Source organism: Saccostrea echinata, unplaced genomic scaffold (genome assembly GCF_033153115.1).
Source record: "Saccostrea echinata isolate AGI-Se365-2 ecotype Australia unplaced genomic scaffold, CSIRO_AGI_Sech_v1 ptg000009l, whole genome shotgun sequence".
NCBI lineage: Eukaryota > Metazoa > Mollusca > Bivalvia > Ostreida > Ostreidae > Saccostrea > Saccostrea echinata.
Genome location: NW_026889758.1, coordinates 2,962,610 through 2,980,275, shown reverse-complemented (window position 1 = coordinate 2,980,275; position 17,666 = coordinate 2,962,610). Strand labels below are relative to the sequence as shown.

Sequence of the window (17,666 nt, the reverse complement as noted above, 5' to 3'; positions counted from 1 at the left end):
TTTAATCACATTGTACCTCTCGTCATTTTGACGCTTTTAAATTCTGAGGTCACATGAAACGTTTGAAATCGCAAGAGTTGTCTCACCCACTCTGTTGTACATATTTAATTCAATCACAACCTGCAAAATTCAACGTATGAAATGAATATTTTTTTTTAATGATACTATCTATACCGTAAAGAAGGACTGCATCCAAGCATGAAACATCAACCTGACAAAGCCGGCTATCGTTTCCTTGCATCTTTTTTTTAACACATCATATCTTTATAGTAAAAAGGAACAAGGAAAACACAGGCACACACATTGGGATCAAAATATTTCCACTTTTCCTGGTATTTTGTACTTGTTGTAGACCAGCAGGTGAATTATCCTCTCATTTTCCCTCCTAGTATTTCATTTACTTTCTTGATAGTTAAACTCATTGTTATTGAAACTATCATGTTTAAAAGTAAATTTGATTTCAAAAATGAAATCAACAGTATACCCCTTTCAAAATAGAAGAAAAATCTCACACATGGATGAATTTTGAACAAAAAAAATAGATGTACAGAAAGTGTACAGTAAGTTATGTTTAAAACACTTCTTAAAAATTATATTCAAAAAGGGTAATTGACACACTTACATTGCTGTTTTGTTAACAATTTTGAATTTCTATTTTTATTTGAAAAAAAAAAAAAGCTTCGGTTTAATGACTTGAATGTACTTGAAAATTCTTAATCAATGACAATGGCATTCTTCAAATATCCTGTATGTCCTTACATCAAACACCTGTGTTTGTAAAACTTTGGCACAAGCTCTGTTATTGCATGCCCAAAATTCATGTTTTTTATAAATTTCAGATAAAAGAAGTTTCTTAACATGTTTTTATAATATAATGGTCTGAAATACACTTGCAATATGTACGTAATAATTGGTCATGAAATTCTACCAAAAATTTTGAAGACAATAAACTTCATATTGTGTCCATGCCCTTTTAATAAAATTTTCCAAACTTATTTGCTAAGTTGGTACAATAATTTTTGCCTGTTTAATATCCTACGAAATATGAGCATGTCAAACATGTCAAATAAGAACAACAAAATTCACCTTTTGAAAACTTTATTGTATATTTTTTCTGAGAAAACTTGAAAGGCTGGAAGTAGCAGTCTAAGATTTCTTTTGTACCATTCTCTGGAAGTAAATTAAAGAATAGATATTAATCCTGAACAAACTTTATTTCTAATGCATGTACTGACATTTGTTATTGTTAGATTTAAAGCTAATTTAATCTTTAGGACTTCATTGGATTTGTGAATAAATATACATGTATTTCTATCACATAATAAAGAAAAATGCTATATGTCCTGTTCACAGATTTGTTTGTAGATTTTTCTGAGATCAATCCCTGTGTGTAAGCTTCACCTTTTTCACAAAGTCGTCATTTTTGTAAATACATCCTAACTACTTAATTTTATTTGAATTTAACCAATAAAATTGCATCTCTGATAAACAATCCCTAATTCTTGTAAAGGTACCTGTTATAGCTAGCATGAAGTACAAAATTTTTGTCCAGGAAGTCTTTGTAGAATTCAGAGAGTTCCTCAGCTGATAACTTAGACTCAGGGCTGTCTAATTCTCCACGTTTTTCTTGTAATTTCCTCTTCACAAACTCTTCTTTTTCCTTATAAAGTAAATTAATAAAAGGAAAAAAGTCATAAGTGTGACCCTTACAAGAATTAAGTATGACTCTATTCATGATTACAAATGCACTGCTGAAGCAAATTAAATTATACAAGATGTGTTTGTGAAACACTGATGCCCCCGTATGGCAGCTTATGGCGAAGGTTAAAGTATCTCAAATGCAAGTCAAACTCCAGGCCAAAAGATAAAAAATTCTGGTACCCAAAGAAAGGTTTTGTCTTGAGGAATATACCTGTGAAATTTGAAAGCCCTAGCTGCAACTGTTCAAAAGTTATGGCAAAGGTTAAAGTTTTTTAAAAGTAAGTAAAACGTCAAGGTCAAGGTCAAAGTTGTTGGTATCCAAAGGAAGGTCTTGTCACAAGGATTACATATGCGAAGTATGAAAGCCCTAGCACCAACCATTCAAAACTTACGACCAAGGTTAAAGTTTTTCGAAAGTAGGTCAAACTCCTATATCAAGGTCAAAGGGTCAAAGTGGTTGGTATCCAAAGGAAGGTGATGTCACAAGGATTACATATGTGAAGTATGAAAGCCCTAGAATCAACAATTTAAAAGTTATGGCCAAGGTTAAAGTTTTTCAAAAGTAGGTCAAACTGCTAGGTCAAGGTCAAAAGGTCAAAGTGGTTGGTATCCAAAAAAAGGTCTTGTCACAAGGATTATATATATTTAGTATAAAAGTCCTAGTTCCAACCATTCAAAAGTAATCACCAAGGTTAAAGTTTTTCAAAAGTAGGTCAAACTCCTAGGTCAAGGTCAAAGGGTCAAAGAGGTTGAAATCCAGTGGAAGGTCTTGTCACAAGGAATACACATGTGAAGTTTGAAACCCCAAGCACCAACTGTTCAAAAGTTATGGCCAAGGTTAAAGTTTTTCAAAAGAAGGTCAAACTCCAAGGTCAAGGTCAAAAGGTCAAAGTCGTTTGTATCCAAAGGAAGGCCTTGTCACAAAAAATACACAAGTGAAGTTTGAAACCCCAAGCACCAACTGTTCAGAAGTTATGGTCAAGGTCAAAGTCTCATAAAATTTTGCAAAAGTGGGTCAAACTCCAAGGTCAAGTTCAAAAGGTCAATAATGATGGTATCCAAAGAAAGGTCTTGTCACAAGGAATACACATGTGAAATATGAAAGTCATAGCTCCAACCAATCAAAAGTTATGGGCAAGGTTAAAGTTGACAACAGACAGACAGACAAACAGATAAACAGAAATACAGGACAAAAACAATATATCCCCAGGGTCTTTCGATCTGGGGGCATAAAAATAAGATATTCAAATGAAATTAACTAAAATTGTGACACAGTTTCTACAGCCAAACAAGATAGGTTTGTCCAACACTAATGCCTCAGTATGGAAGCTCGATGGCCAAGGTTAAAGTCTTTCAGATCTAGGTCAAACTCCAAGATCAAGGTCATTAAGTCAAAAATGTTGGGACCATAAGAAAGGTCTTGTGCCAAAGAATACACCAGTGAAATTAAATATGAAAGCCCTAGCACCAATCGTTCAAAAGTATTACAGCCAAGGTAAAAGTTTTTCAAAAGTAGGTCAAATTCCAATATCAAGGTCATGAGGTCAAAAATGTTGGTACCCAAAGAAAGGTCTTTTCACAAGAAACACACTTGTGTAATATGAAAGCCCTAGAACCAATCGTTCAAAAGTTAAGGTTAAAGTTTTTGGGAACAAACAGATTAAAAGACGGACAGACCAAAAACTAAATGCCCCAAATTCTCCGATAATGGGGGCATAAAAAAGTACAGTGTATATTTCTACTTCTGAAACTGTTTTCACCTCTTATCCCAGACTCAAAGGTGACTAAATATTTAGATGAACTCTTAAAACACCACATGTCTTTCTTTTTGTTCACTTGTTGAAAGTTACCTTGAAGAATTTTTCATTATGATTGGCCCAGAAACCTTGGTTCCAGTCATGTGTTTCTTTTCTAAGCAGCCTGTAGCGGCGCTGTAGGGGTGTTTCTTTATGTGGCACATGGAAAACAACTGGACGGAGGTTAGACTTTTTGTCAGGAGGACCAATCAAATCATGGCTTCTATTGGGAGGAGGGACATTGTGGATATGCAGTTCACTGTTTACCTTTAAAAAAAACCCTTATGATAACAGGCATATTCAGAATAATTTAGAAATAGAGAAAATAAATTCAGAAATAAAGGTTTTTCCACAATAAATATACAGAGCTTTATCGTCAGTTTACCTCATACTTGTCTATTGTTCAGAACGAAAGCATGACATTTGTATACAACTAAAAGAATCAATAAGAGTTATCTCTCTTCAAGTAGTGTTATAGTTACACTAATCATTTCTTTGAAAAATAAAATGTGTATAACATAATCTCTTTAAAAGGAACAATTGCCAGCATCTTTCATATTACTTCTGACAAGACATAATGAATACAATTATGCCTAAAAATGTGTGCAATTAACAGAAACAACCAGCAGGGTTATGATTGAAAAAAACCCTTTAAATTTCAGACACGGATTTGAATTTGAATCCAACCCTCAAAACAACATTATCTTGCACAAATTTAAACAAAGCAATGATTAGGCTGGCAAAGAACTGCATGCTTTTACTGAGTAAACCCAGAGCCTGAGACATAGTCATATACATTACAACTTTCATGTATGACTAGTAATCCCAAATATTTTGACATGCTTGCGCCATTTCTCAGTGATATTCCATGTATTTTTCACCGATAATCTCAAAATACCTGATTTTGCACGCTCCTAAATTGGATCAAATTAAGGGATTTATTGAGATCTGAGGCTAAAGAATTCACTAAACATAACCGTCGTGGTAGCTGCTGCAAGTTCATGAGTTATTATAGTAGTACAATTCAGCATTTTAGCACCAGCCTAAGCACCATCTCCATAGCGCATGCGCAAATTAAAGGCCTAAGTGGGTCGTGCGACATGCGCACTTCCTTCTTTCTGTTTTGAAATACATTCAAACGAACAGGTATTTTTTGTTAATTTGTTATATCAATGATAAAGCGGCTATTGTCGAGATAAAGTAACGAAAATGTTTGAGAATATAATCAAATACAAAACTTCTGTACTTTTCTTTGGAATTTGAAGGGAAAAAAATTGGCGTTAGCCTTTTTGTTACCGTTTCTATATAAGACCTACAATTTTGGGTAGCCGGGACCCGCCACTGGCACACCCCATAATTTACCAAAAATATAAAATCAGTCGTAAACTAGGAATAACTGGGGTTTTGACGAAATATTTAGACTTTGCATAAGCATTTTGCATGTATCACACTGAATTGTATGGGCCTGATATGTCTGTATACATAATAGGGGGATGTGTAATGTACACTACTCAAGAAATGTCTGTATTGTAGATTACAATCAGTTTGTCGTGGTATTAGGAAAAGAATGGCCAATGCAAGTAAGTTTATATTTTTTATCTATTCAACCTATATACTAGGACCATAGTGGCATACAAACCTAAAATTTTCATTAGGCCTAGCAGTAGCACTATACAAGCCTTTTTCTTGCAGTCACTGCTTATATTGTCCAAATAAAGGTAACCTTATAAACCAATTCTATATTTGTCAATGCAAAAGCACACATATCAATGACAGAGAGTTCCCACATCTAGGCTTAAAAGCATAAGGACATATATGGAAGTAATATTATTTATGCCATGGTATCATAGATTCTACTACACAAATGATCCAAACACTCATATATATACTTATTACACTAGCGCCACACATATACAGCATTTATAACACTAGTACCACATATTTACAGCCTTTATTACACTAACACCATGCATATACAGCCTTTATAACACTAGCACCACAAATATACAGACTATTACACTAGCACCACACATATACAGACTTTATTACACTAGCACCATGCATATACAGCCTTCATAACACTAGCAAAACACATATAAAACCTTTATAACACTAGCACCACACATGTACAACATTTATAATACTAGCACCACAAATACAACCTTTATAAACTAGCACCACAATATACAGCCTTTATTACACTAGCAAAACCCATATACAGCCTTTATAGCACTAGCACCACACATATACAGCCGTTATATCACTAGCACCACACATGCACAACCTTTAGAACACTAGCACCACACATGTACAACATTTATAAGACTAGCACCACACATATACATCCTTTATAACAATAGCATCACACATGTACAACCTTTATAACACTAGTACCACACATATACAGCCTTTATAACATGAGTACCACACATATACAGCCTTTATAACATCGGCACCACACATATCTAACCTCTATAACACTAGCACCACCTATATCTCCCCTCTATAACACTAACACCACACATATCTAACCTCCAAACCACTAGCACCATACATATACAACCTTCATAACACTAGCACCATACATATACAACCTTTATAACACTAGCACCACAAATACGCAGACTATTACACTAGCACCACACATATCTCACCTCTATTACACTAGCACCACACATATCTCACCTTCATAACACTAGCACCACACATATCTAACCTCTATAACACTTGTACCACACTATCTAACCTCTATAACACTAGCACCACACATATACAGCCTTTATAACACCAGCACCACACATATCTAACATCCATAACACTAGCAACACACATACACAGCTTTTATAACACTAGCACCACCTATATCTCCCCTTTATAACACTAGCACCACACATATCTAACTTCTATAACACTAGCTCCACACATATCTAACCTCTATAACACTTGCACCACACATATTTCTCCTATATTACACTAGCACAACTCTATCTAACCTCTATAACACTAGCACCATGCATATCTAAGCTCTATAACACTAGCACCACACATATACACTATAACACTAGTACCACACATACACAACCTTTATAACACTAGCACGATACATATACAGCCTCCATAACACTAGCACCACACATATACAGCCTTTATAACACTAGCACCACACATATCTAATCTCTGTAACACTAGCACCACACATATCTAACCTCTATAACACTAGCACCACACATATACAGCCTGTATAACACTAGCACCACTCATATACAGCCATTATAACACTAGCACCACACATATACAGCCTTTATAACACTAGCACCACACATATACAGCCTTTATAACACTAGCACCACACATATACAGGCTTAATTACACTAGCACCACACTTATCTAACCTCTGTAACACTAGCACCATACATATACAGCCTGTATAACACTAGCACCACACATATACAGCCTGTATAACACTAGCACCATACATATACAGCCTTTATTACACTAGCACCACACATATACAGGCTTTATTACACTAGCACCACACATATACAGCCTTTATAACACTAGCACCACACATATACAGGCTTTATTACACTAGCACCACACATATACAGGCTTTATTACACTAGCACCACACATATACAGCCTTTATTACACTAGCACCACACATATCTAACCTCTATAACACTAGCACCACACATATACAGCCTGTATAACACTAGCACCACTCATATACAGCCATTATAACACTAGCACCACACATATACAGCCTTTATAACACTAGCACCACACATATACAGCCTTTATAACACTAGCACCACACATATACAGGCTTTATTACACTAGCACCACACTTATCTAACCTCTGTAACACTAGCACCATACATATACAGCCTGTATAACACTAGCACCACACATATACAGCCTGTATAACACTAGCACCATACATATACAGCCTTTATTACACTAACACCACACATATACAGGCTTTATTACACTAGCACCACACATATACAGCCTTTATAACACTAGCACCACACATATACAGGCTTTATTACACTAGCACCACACATATACAGGCTTTATTACACTAGCACCACACATATACAGCCTTTATTACACTAGCACCACACATATCTAACCTCTATAACACTAGCACCACACATATACAGCCTGTATAACACTAGCACCACTCATATACAGCCTTTATAACACTAGCACCACACACATACAGCCTTTATAACACTAGCACCATAAATATACAGCCTCTATAACACTAGCACCATACATATATTCAGCCTCTATAACACTAGCACCACACATATACAGCCTTTATAACACTAGCACCACACATATACAGCCTTTATAACACTAGCACCACACATATACAGGCTTTATTACACTAGCACCACACATATACAGCCTTTATAACACTAGCACCATACATATACAGCCTGTATAACACTAGCACCATACATATACAGCCTGTATAACACTAGCACCATACATATACAGCCTCTATAACACTAGCACCACACATATCTCACCTCTATGACACTAGCACCATACATATACAGTCTTTATAACACTAGCAACATCCATATACAAACTCAGTTTAACACTAGCACAATGCATATACAGCCTTTGTAACATTATGCTTTGCTTTACCATTATGCTTTGTATGTATTTTGATAAAGAGGAGACCTTTATTATTCCCCGCTGGAACAAAAATGTTCAAGTTTAAAGCTTTTTCAATTTATTTGTTTATGCTTAGATAATGTAATGATTTCTATATACATGATATAATCAACAACAATTATTTGTGCACCCTTACACAGGTTATTGAATTATATAAATATATCTGTTTTTATTTTAATTAGGTTTAACCAAAGTAAATGAGCAGTACTGGGCTTCAGTTCAGGGCAAGGTAATGCCAGCATAGTTGTCATATACCATTCCTAACAAGTTTAAAAATTTTAATTGGCCTTTATCTTGTACATTATTTCATTATCTAACATAATTTACAAAGGAAATATAAATTATATAATCATAAAATTGTAGAATGTGAATTTTTTCATCACTGGGGGCATAGTGTTTTTTGATAAACTTACATCTAGAAATTTTTTATATCAAAATCACCATAAGTATCATAAAGATTAAAAAAAGAGTATCATAACTACTAACTACTGTTTTAGGTTAAAGATTGGATTCAAAAAACTGATGCCACTGTATTAGTATTATACATACCGCAGCCAACAAAGCGGAATCCCATCCCTACTTTAAAGTTTGAAGGTAGGTTGTTTTTTTTTTTCAAATTAATATATGTGTGTTTTCAAGAATTGTCATGGCATATTTCAAGATTTTTTCATGATAAAATATGACATAAGAGTCTGTAATGCTTTTATTCTTTGATACTGTCTAAATATTAGGTCTTTTAATTTATATTACCGTAGATAAAAAATGTATCCGGTAAATACCCATAAATAAGCATTTTTTGCTGATTGACGAAATAAACTGCTTGAGTTTATTTTATTTATTTTTATACATTTTTTTGATGTACAGGTATTACATTTTACTGGAAATACATGTACATTTGCTTAAACATGCTGACTTTATAGGGTCAAGAAAGCTGAAAGCTGTGGTTGAGTCAGAAGAAGTAAGGATTGCCATCAGCACTGCTTGCAGTGGTCCTCCCCCTCCTGTGAAGTCAATTAAAGATGGTAAATATTACATGCACAAAATGATATTCTCCCATGAGGAATGGTATTCATTGAATAAGAATAGAAGAACAGTTTTTTAATGTTTAAAATAAAAACAGAAAAATTCTGTGACAGGAATGAAAAAAAAATGGATAAGCTTTTTATCCAACTATTTTTGCATTTTTTATGGATGAAAATTATATCCAACCACAAACTGAGAGAGATTTTTTTTTTTGAATAGAGTTTTTATCAAATGCCACTTCAGTATGACAAAATTGTTAGTGATTTTATGTTCTTAAATTCAGAAATGGAGAACATCATCATTCAACCTTGGACCATGCAAGTAAAGAGGTGTATAATCTCTAACTTGGTTAGGCAGTACAGTAAGTAAAAAAAGATTCCTTTGTAGAGTTGTGTATATATATATATATGTGTAAGATATAAATAACTATAAACATTTTGTAAGAAATACTTTTGTATAACTAGAGGTAATGGACAATATTTTATATGAATGTTGTATGAATTTTATATTTATTTTATAATCTATTTTTATATCAGTTTTAATTTTTTGTTTTATTAACTTTAAAACTTCTATATAGTGGAATTGAAGTATGGTAGGAAGAGGGACATTTGGGGTTATCCTTCCCTTAAACCAGAGTGGTGGCCTGATGACATCGAGTACATTTCTCCAAATGAAAGACGGACTGTCGGTAAGATTAAGATTTATTACATCTAGCAGTTTATTTTTACTGGTGTGCATTTCATCACCTTTTTTAAATCATCACTAGTTGTGTACCAGTCCTATATATTTTTATGTTCTCCTTGTTGTATACATTTGTTTGCTCATCTCGAGGCAAATTTGTTAGAAACATGAATTCTTGTTGAAATCTCACATATTTTACTTGCATCACCTTTTCCTTGATTTTAGACAAACCATTGAGTAATATTAGCATGGATCAGATTCTTGATTCATATGTAGAGTGGAAGGTATTGGAATGATGAGTTTAAGAGTTTACATTTTTTGAAAGTATAGAATTTCTAGTTTGTAGTAATTTTGATTGCACGGTAATCAGTATTTTAGAAATCTTTATAGTGGGTGAGTGGGTGGGGGTGTTATCAGTAACGGAAAAATTGCATATTCAAAACAGATAATTGAGTCTTAATTAATCTCAATTTTAAAGATGTAAAGATATGTTTCTGTTAATGAAATGATTATCTTGCAATCTTTTGAAAATTAGTAATTCATTACAAGTAGTTTAGTTCATCAGATATGTGTAATTGAAAGCAATTTATTTGAAATTCTATATCATTTATTGGTAACTGCAATGCATATACATGTACAAGTTTACATATACAAGGATACTGCTACATTTGCACTGAAATTTCTATGTAAATGCCACATTTTAGACATGAAAGTACATGTTATACAATACAAGTGTTACAATTGGCAAAAAAAAAAGCAAGTCTCAACCAGGACTCATGCCCAGGGCCTCTGGCATACCAGCAAAGCACTCTAACCAACAAATTAATGGCACTCGATATATTGGCTGACTTTTTAACATCGGGAAAAAAATATGATTGTATTTGACAATATGAATTTTGCGACTTAAGATACTTTCACTTTATTATTACATGAGCTTTAGCCTTGTCAGTACTAATATGCATGTCCTGTTTTAAAAAATTTCATGTACCATATTTTATAGCACTATACTTTCTTGTAAATTACTTGATTTTGATAAATCAAGAAACATTGCTTATAAAAACACTTTTACCTTCTGAATGATGAAACCACGCCCTTCAGGGGGATAGCACTTAGCAGAAGTCAATATTGCTTGATGATGGGGCATATTAAAAAAATATTATGACTCCATGGAATCTGTGCATCTCCACTTCATTTTTATTTGTATCAAACAATAATATTAAAAAATTTTGCCCCCTCAAAAACCATGGTCATCTGAGGCAACAATGGTCTTCTTGGGTTTAAAAATTTTCATTGTTACCCTCAAGTAAATGCAGTATTTATATACTGGTCATAACTTCTGATTCCTGATTTTTAAAGAAATTTTTCAAAATATTTTTTATCCTTAATTATTCCCTCTGTATATATATATTTTTTTGGGAGGGGGATTACTTTGTCCTTCTGTCCATACTCCATATTCATGCAATATTAGGTTATTTTCTATCTTATTATATATATTACATACAAGTACCAATACCTATGTATGTCTGGCAAACATACTTTTGAAAATTCTATGCAATGCCCATATTTGATATGTCAGAATTACATTCTATGCTTTATTGATCTTGATTATATAAGGTTACAGAGCTCGCCTCAACAAATGTTTCATCATATTGGTGACCCCACATCCATAGGGGTATAAGTTACAATGGAAAAGTTCTAAAATTTCAAGGTTTTTTAATTTGCATGAAATATACTGTACTTAAATTATGTGTTATGCATATGAAGTTTTGAAATACAATGTTGAAATGCTTGAAGACAGAATGAAACAAAATGTTACTGAAATGGCATGCATTATGCTTCACATATAATTGCATGCAATATGTTCTTTGGATTGAAAATGTTGTTCATGCATGGTTATTTCATGCACACACACATTTATTAATTTTATGTATGTCAAATAAATGTGCCACAAATTGTGATATATTAAACATAATCAACCAACCAACTAAAAAAGGAAAAAATAAATTTTAAAAAAAAAACAAGATATCCAAATGTATTTGTATAATACATTATAATATTTTGACTGTCGATCTGTTGGATGATTCCAGAATTCTAATGGTAGCAGGAGAAAGGATTTTGAAGAAGGAAGTGGAGAGGTATTGGAGGAGGTAAGTGGCAATGAGGAAGTCATGCCAAGTGTTTCAGTTGAAACACCTGGTATGAATTCCTCTCTGCCTATTTCTCCAACACTGAGTGTTGGAGGTTTCTTTTCAGGTGGGACAGGGAGTATTGAGACTGAAATGGAGAGGACACACGAACCAGGCAACCAGCTAATATCAGAGGAGGTAAGTGGCAGTGAGGAAGTCATGCCAAGTGTTTCAAATGAAAAACCTGGTATGAATTCTTCTCTGCCTACCTCTCCAACATTGAGTGTTGGAGAGGGTTTCTTTTCAGGTGGGACAGAGAGCAAAGAAAATGAAGCATGTCAGATGGAGATGGAAGTGGAAGAGATGGGTCTGCCAGAGAGGACAGACATGGATGAAACAGCTATGCCAGATGGGAACATAAATGACATGGGCAGCACAGAAAATACCAATGTGCAAAGTCTGTTGAAAGTTGGCTGGGATGATGTTGTTCTAACTAAATGTAAGATAATAAGCTTAATGAATAGTTTTGTAATTATACATTGTATGATTAAAAATACCTGACAATTTTTATAAAGAAAAAATACAATGCACATAGGTTGTGTATATAATAATATACCGGTAACGGTATTTTCTCTCTCTCTCTTTCTTGAAAACCATTCTACTCTTGGAAAAAAAATTCTATGTATTTACAGTTCTATGTGCCATTTGAACAATGACTTTGCAACTTTTTTATAAACACTTTCAGATATCTACAAGATTTGGTCTAAACAGAGAAATGATAGTGTTGAGCCATTTCTGCTGTCTAAAACCTGTGGTGTGAGCATTAACAACAGGTCACTCATTAGTGCAAAAAGTTTGATCACAGATGAAGTAAGCAAACACGTATATTACCTTCTCATAACATCTGTGGTGTGTTTGAATAAGGGTTTTATCACTGTAAACAAATATAAAAGTGGTATTCTTTCCCACCATGAATAGATATCAAAAGTGTGACAAAACTCACGATTTTCCTTCCCTTCATGACAGTCCCTATACTTTTATACAACTGTAAGATAGCAAGACTAAATAAACCATGCTGACAGAAACAACTTTCAAGGATTCTCCAAATTGTTTTTAAACCCATGTTTACAATTTTTAATCTTACCACTGCTTAGCTGTGATGTATAAAAACTGCTCAGATATGATGTCATAGTCTATAAAAAGACAGAGGCAAAAAGAAATTTTTTAAAAATGTAATAAACAAAAAAATATAGTGTTTTGTAGTTGAATATTGATTTTTTTTTTCACTCATGGGACAGGACAGCTTCGCACGTGTGAAAATATCAACTATAAATACATGCAATAAGTAATTTGTAGAGGACATTCAATGTTTTGAAGTTGGAAATGGAATTAATTTCATAAGTGGAACATGATTTTTTTAAATATTTTTTTATACATGTATCACCATATAATAAAAAGATGACAAATTGTACAGCAGAAATTTAAATATTTTAATCGTAGTTTCAATTTACACTTCTTTTTCTTATCCATTGATCTCTAAATCAATTAAATATGAAATAATATCAAAAATCTTTGAATTTTTGTTTTGTTCCATTTTAATTACTTTTGTATTTGTTTTTTGTAGATAATTGATGCTTATCTTGGGATTATTTGTGGTGTAAGTAAACAATGACCTATTGATTTAAAATTTCTTATTTATAAGCCATAATGTATGAACTTATTAAAAATGTATTAAGAAAATGTATGTGTATATGACACAGATAGATTTGTTTCTAAAAATGGCAGTTACAACCTTAATTTATATAAGAATCCAAACTAATACTAAAAGAGTCTATGGTATGCACGCACATACTTTAAAATTTACTCCTCTCTTCTTCGCATATATAGCGTAGAGTATTCATCTGTTTATTTATTTATTTATTTATTTATTTATTTATTTATTTATTTATCTACTTTTTAGAAAAATTCATTTATTTATTATTTCTTTAAAGCTAAGCAACAACTTCTTTTATGTGCCATGCAGTGTTATATCCATGATTTTTCATCCTCGACATCAAAACGAAGTTTCAGATGTATGTTACTCCTTTACTTTTCATTTGTCTTATAGGTCATATATTATGCTTAAAAATATTAAGAAAATGCAAAAACTATTGTATTCATGAAAGCATAAATGAATTTCAGTTCCACATTATTATATTTAGATCTGTAATTGTTAGATTGTATAATAGTTCAAAATTAATGGCAAGTACACTTTTTTTTTTTTTCATTCAGGTCCTTAATGAGAACAAAGGAAAAGTGTTGCTGGCTATTGTAAATAGGAGAGAAATTCACTGGATTTTGTTGGTAAAATGATTCTTTCATATTAAGAAAGTAGTGAAGGAATTTAACTTTTTTCTGTTATATTAATGAATCTTCACTGATTCAAATGCCAAAAGTATGGATACATCACATTCCAGACAAAAGTTGTGAACAGCATTTATATGTCAGTTGTTGAAGGGTATGCTTCACCAATCCAGACAAATTGCTCTGGAACACAAGTATTTGAATTGATTTGACTGTGTTTGTATATGTACATTTATATACATGTATATATTTGTTTGTTACTTTCTAAGGTTATTGATCAACGGAACAAATCTCTGTTAATAATTGATCCAATGGGAGAGACCAAAACAACATGCCAGTTGATTTTTAAATTATGGATGTAAGTACAGTGTATAAGCATAAGACATTAATGAAATTGTAGATGTGAATAACAAAAAATGTAGAACTATGCTCTTTTTCAATGGAGATGAATGATGAAAAAAAAAACTAAAAATTAGGACAGAATCATCATGAAAAAAAATTCCATAGGCACTGAACTAGAAATCAAGATTTAAAAATGAAGATGGCTAGTATGAAATTGTTATAAAAATTCATTTCTTCTTTGTTTTAGCAATTACTTGACACAAAGAGGACATGATGCCGAAGGATGGAAAATCGATACTATCCACCACTCAAAGCAACAGGACAGTGTTTCTTGTGGAGTTTACTGCATGAAGGTAAAAACATTGTTAGTTAACAAGCCAAATGTCAGGCTAAAATGTTGGAATAGGTGGATTAATTATAGCAATTTTCATTGTACATGTAAAAATGAACATATTCAAGTTTTTTTTTTACTTCCAATTAAGCAATTACATGTATAGCCATGCTAGCAAGTGCATTTATACTGTATCTCTAAGAAAACTAAACCAGCTTTCAAAGAAATTGAACATTTTAAATGTTGTCTTCTGGGACAAAGAAATAAATTTGGTACACACATTGCAGCATCTATGTGAAAAGGAATCATAGATTGTAAATTCTTAGTCTCTGCACCCCCCACCCCACCCCCACCCCCCAAGCATGAGGGACTTGGTAAAAACAAAACAAATGCAATTTTCAATTTATTTTTTTTAAGGCATTGAAATCTAGTAAGCAAATTGTTTGTTGTTTACAATAAGCTATGAGCAATTAAGGACATACGCAACGTACCTTACCTACTGATAATTTTTCAAGATATTCTTAATTTAAGATTATAGTGCCATCAGATGTTTGTAGACAAAAAATCAGCATGCTTTACCAGGGGGTTTGAAAAGATAACAATTGATGAAAATTCTTGTATAACTCAAAGAAAAATATACAAAAATTACTAAACATATATTCTAGATGTTTTGTTTATCCAAACTTGTTTTAGAAGAAGTGTTCAATAGCATATATAGACATTAAAATGTAGCACGCAGTTCCTTTAAGTATTGGATCTCTTCAACTCCAGGGAAAAAGACAATAAAGTTCACACTACGTTGTGTATGTCCTTAACAATTTAGCCCCTTGGGTTCATAGTTCATCATATTTCATATGTTATAAATCAAACAAACTTAAACCAAAGTCCCATAAAATTTTGATACTCAGGAGGCCTTAAGGCCCCTGAGCCTTACATTCATTTTAAATTTTATGCATCAGATAAATTTGTTTTATTACTCAGTTTGCAGAGGGAATTGTTCTAAATACATCTTTACATCTCACAACTCAGAAGGACACTGTGCAGGAAATCAGGTGCAACATTATGAAGACCATCATAAATAATCAAGGTGCATTGCATTGTTTTATTCAGAAAAGTAAACTGAAAGGTTTAAAAATAATAATATCACAGAATCATCAACATAAAATGTTTTATGAATTTATTAGAAAATATGAGTTAAGCATATATGTTGCTGGTTAACACAGCATATGCCAGATTTTAAATGTACACAGGTTGATTAAGATTTGCACAATTTGTTAGGAAGATACTAGGTTCATTGGAGCTTTTTTCCCACATTCAAGGAGAATTTGCAATTTATATCCATATCCATGGCCATATACATGTATCTCTAGTTTAAATAATTGAAAGGATTGAGGATTTATATTTATGACAGTAAAAAGTGTTCATTTACTTGTCATTCACTTCACTGACAATGATGCAATGTTTAGTTCAAACTTAGAATATTTGTATTCAAATTTAGAATGATAAACCTTTTTTTTCTAAATTGTTAATTAACACTTATTGATTAAAAAAATTCTGATTTATTTTAAAAGTAACAAATTATTCTTAGAAAGAAAATTGCGTCATGCAAAAGGTTTATATTTTGTAGATGAGGACACTAAAAATTTCTGCAGACGTTGCTTCCGGCATGAACCCCCAAACAGCAAAGTTAAAAGAATCAAGTGGGTAAGTAAACCTTTTTATTTATATTACTTAAAACAAGTTATCAAATATTTCTTTGATTGGGAAAATAATATACTTCTACCATCAGAATTCAAATTGCATGTTTGCTAAAGTATGATGCCAAGTAGAAATCCATTTGTTTTGGAGAGATTTCCAAAACAGATTATTTTAATTCAAATGATGTACATATAACTTTAAAGCTTATTTCTGTGAACATTTTACTTTTAAGATATACTGCAAACATTTTGCTTAATTTACAGGTTCAATGTGATGGATGTGCCATTTCTTGGTATCACACTGTGTGTTTGAATTTAAAACAAGTCAGAGAATCAACTTTTGTTTTGTGTGATGTTTGCAAAATGTCTGAGTAGGTGTTGTAATTGTCAGTTAAAAATGTGTACATTGAGTCTGTCTGAAATTAAAGTATTTTGACCGGATCAGATTATGCAATCTGTTTTCATGTAAAATATCCTGTTTCAGAGAAGTCAGATTTTGTGTCTCACCAAACATAGATTTTTTTTTTCAACTTTCAGTCATAATTCCCTGTGTAAGAGGGAAGTCAGAAATGTAAATTGTGCTGCTCCACATGTACATTTTCTTTTTTTTGTCTTTTTTAGTTTTTGTAATCTGTGTAACTTTCAAGTTGATTGAGTGTAAAGTCAGATGCAGTAATGGGCCGCTCCATATGTACATTACTTTTTCTATATTTGCTTACATTTATATTCTCTTGTGTGAGTGTAAAATTGGAAGTGGTTTTGGATGGAAACCATTATATCTTAGAAGAGAAAAACAGAAACTTCAGTTGATGTATAAAATAATTAATGCTTCTGCACCTGATTACTTGTACAAATTGATTCAACCCTTTTTCCAATTCAACATGCCTACAACCTAAGGTCTGGATGTGATAACTTGTATTTGTGTATACCAGTT

The 17,666-nt window shown here is 32.5% G+C and overlaps 2 protein-coding genes across 2 annotated transcripts; one reads left to right on the top strand and one right to left on the bottom strand.

Annotated features, from left to right (window-relative positions):
• Window positions 1–1,081: 1,081 nt before the first annotated feature.
• LOC133181480 (cytochrome c oxidase assembly factor 8-like) lies at window positions 1,082–4,500 on the bottom strand. The gene is made up of 4 exons (XM_061315971.1): window positions 4,396–4,500; window positions 3,552–3,764; window positions 1,515–1,660; window positions 1,082–1,170 (listed from the first exon to the last, which is right to left on the bottom strand). Exons 1-4 carry the CDS (start codon window positions 4,498–4,500, stop codon window positions 1,083–1,085), a joined length of 552 nt encoding a protein of 183 aa, XP_061171955.1. The 3' UTR covers window position 1,082.
• An 88-nt stretch (window positions 4,501–4,588) lies between these two features.
• On the top strand, window positions 4,589–17,295 carry LOC133181613 (uncharacterized). Its single transcript, XM_061316159.1, has 18 exons — window positions 4,589–4,643; window positions 5,031–5,077; window positions 8,372–8,418; window positions 8,687–8,783; window positions 9,110–9,211; window positions 9,496–9,573; window positions 9,790–9,900; window positions 10,119–10,177; window positions 11,981–12,518; window positions 12,765–12,889; window positions 13,644–13,676; window positions 14,011–14,091; window positions 14,291–14,362; window positions 14,632–14,720; window positions 14,952–15,057; window positions 16,017–16,122; window positions 16,663–16,739; window positions 16,997–17,295. Exons 2-18 carry the CDS (start codon window positions 5,065–5,067, stop codon window positions 17,105–17,107), a joined length of 1,845 nt encoding a protein of 614 aa, XP_061172143.1. The 5' UTR covers window positions 4,589–4,643; window positions 5,031–5,064; the 3' UTR covers window positions 17,108–17,295.
• The last annotated feature ends 371 nt before the right edge of the window (window positions 17,296–17,666 follow it).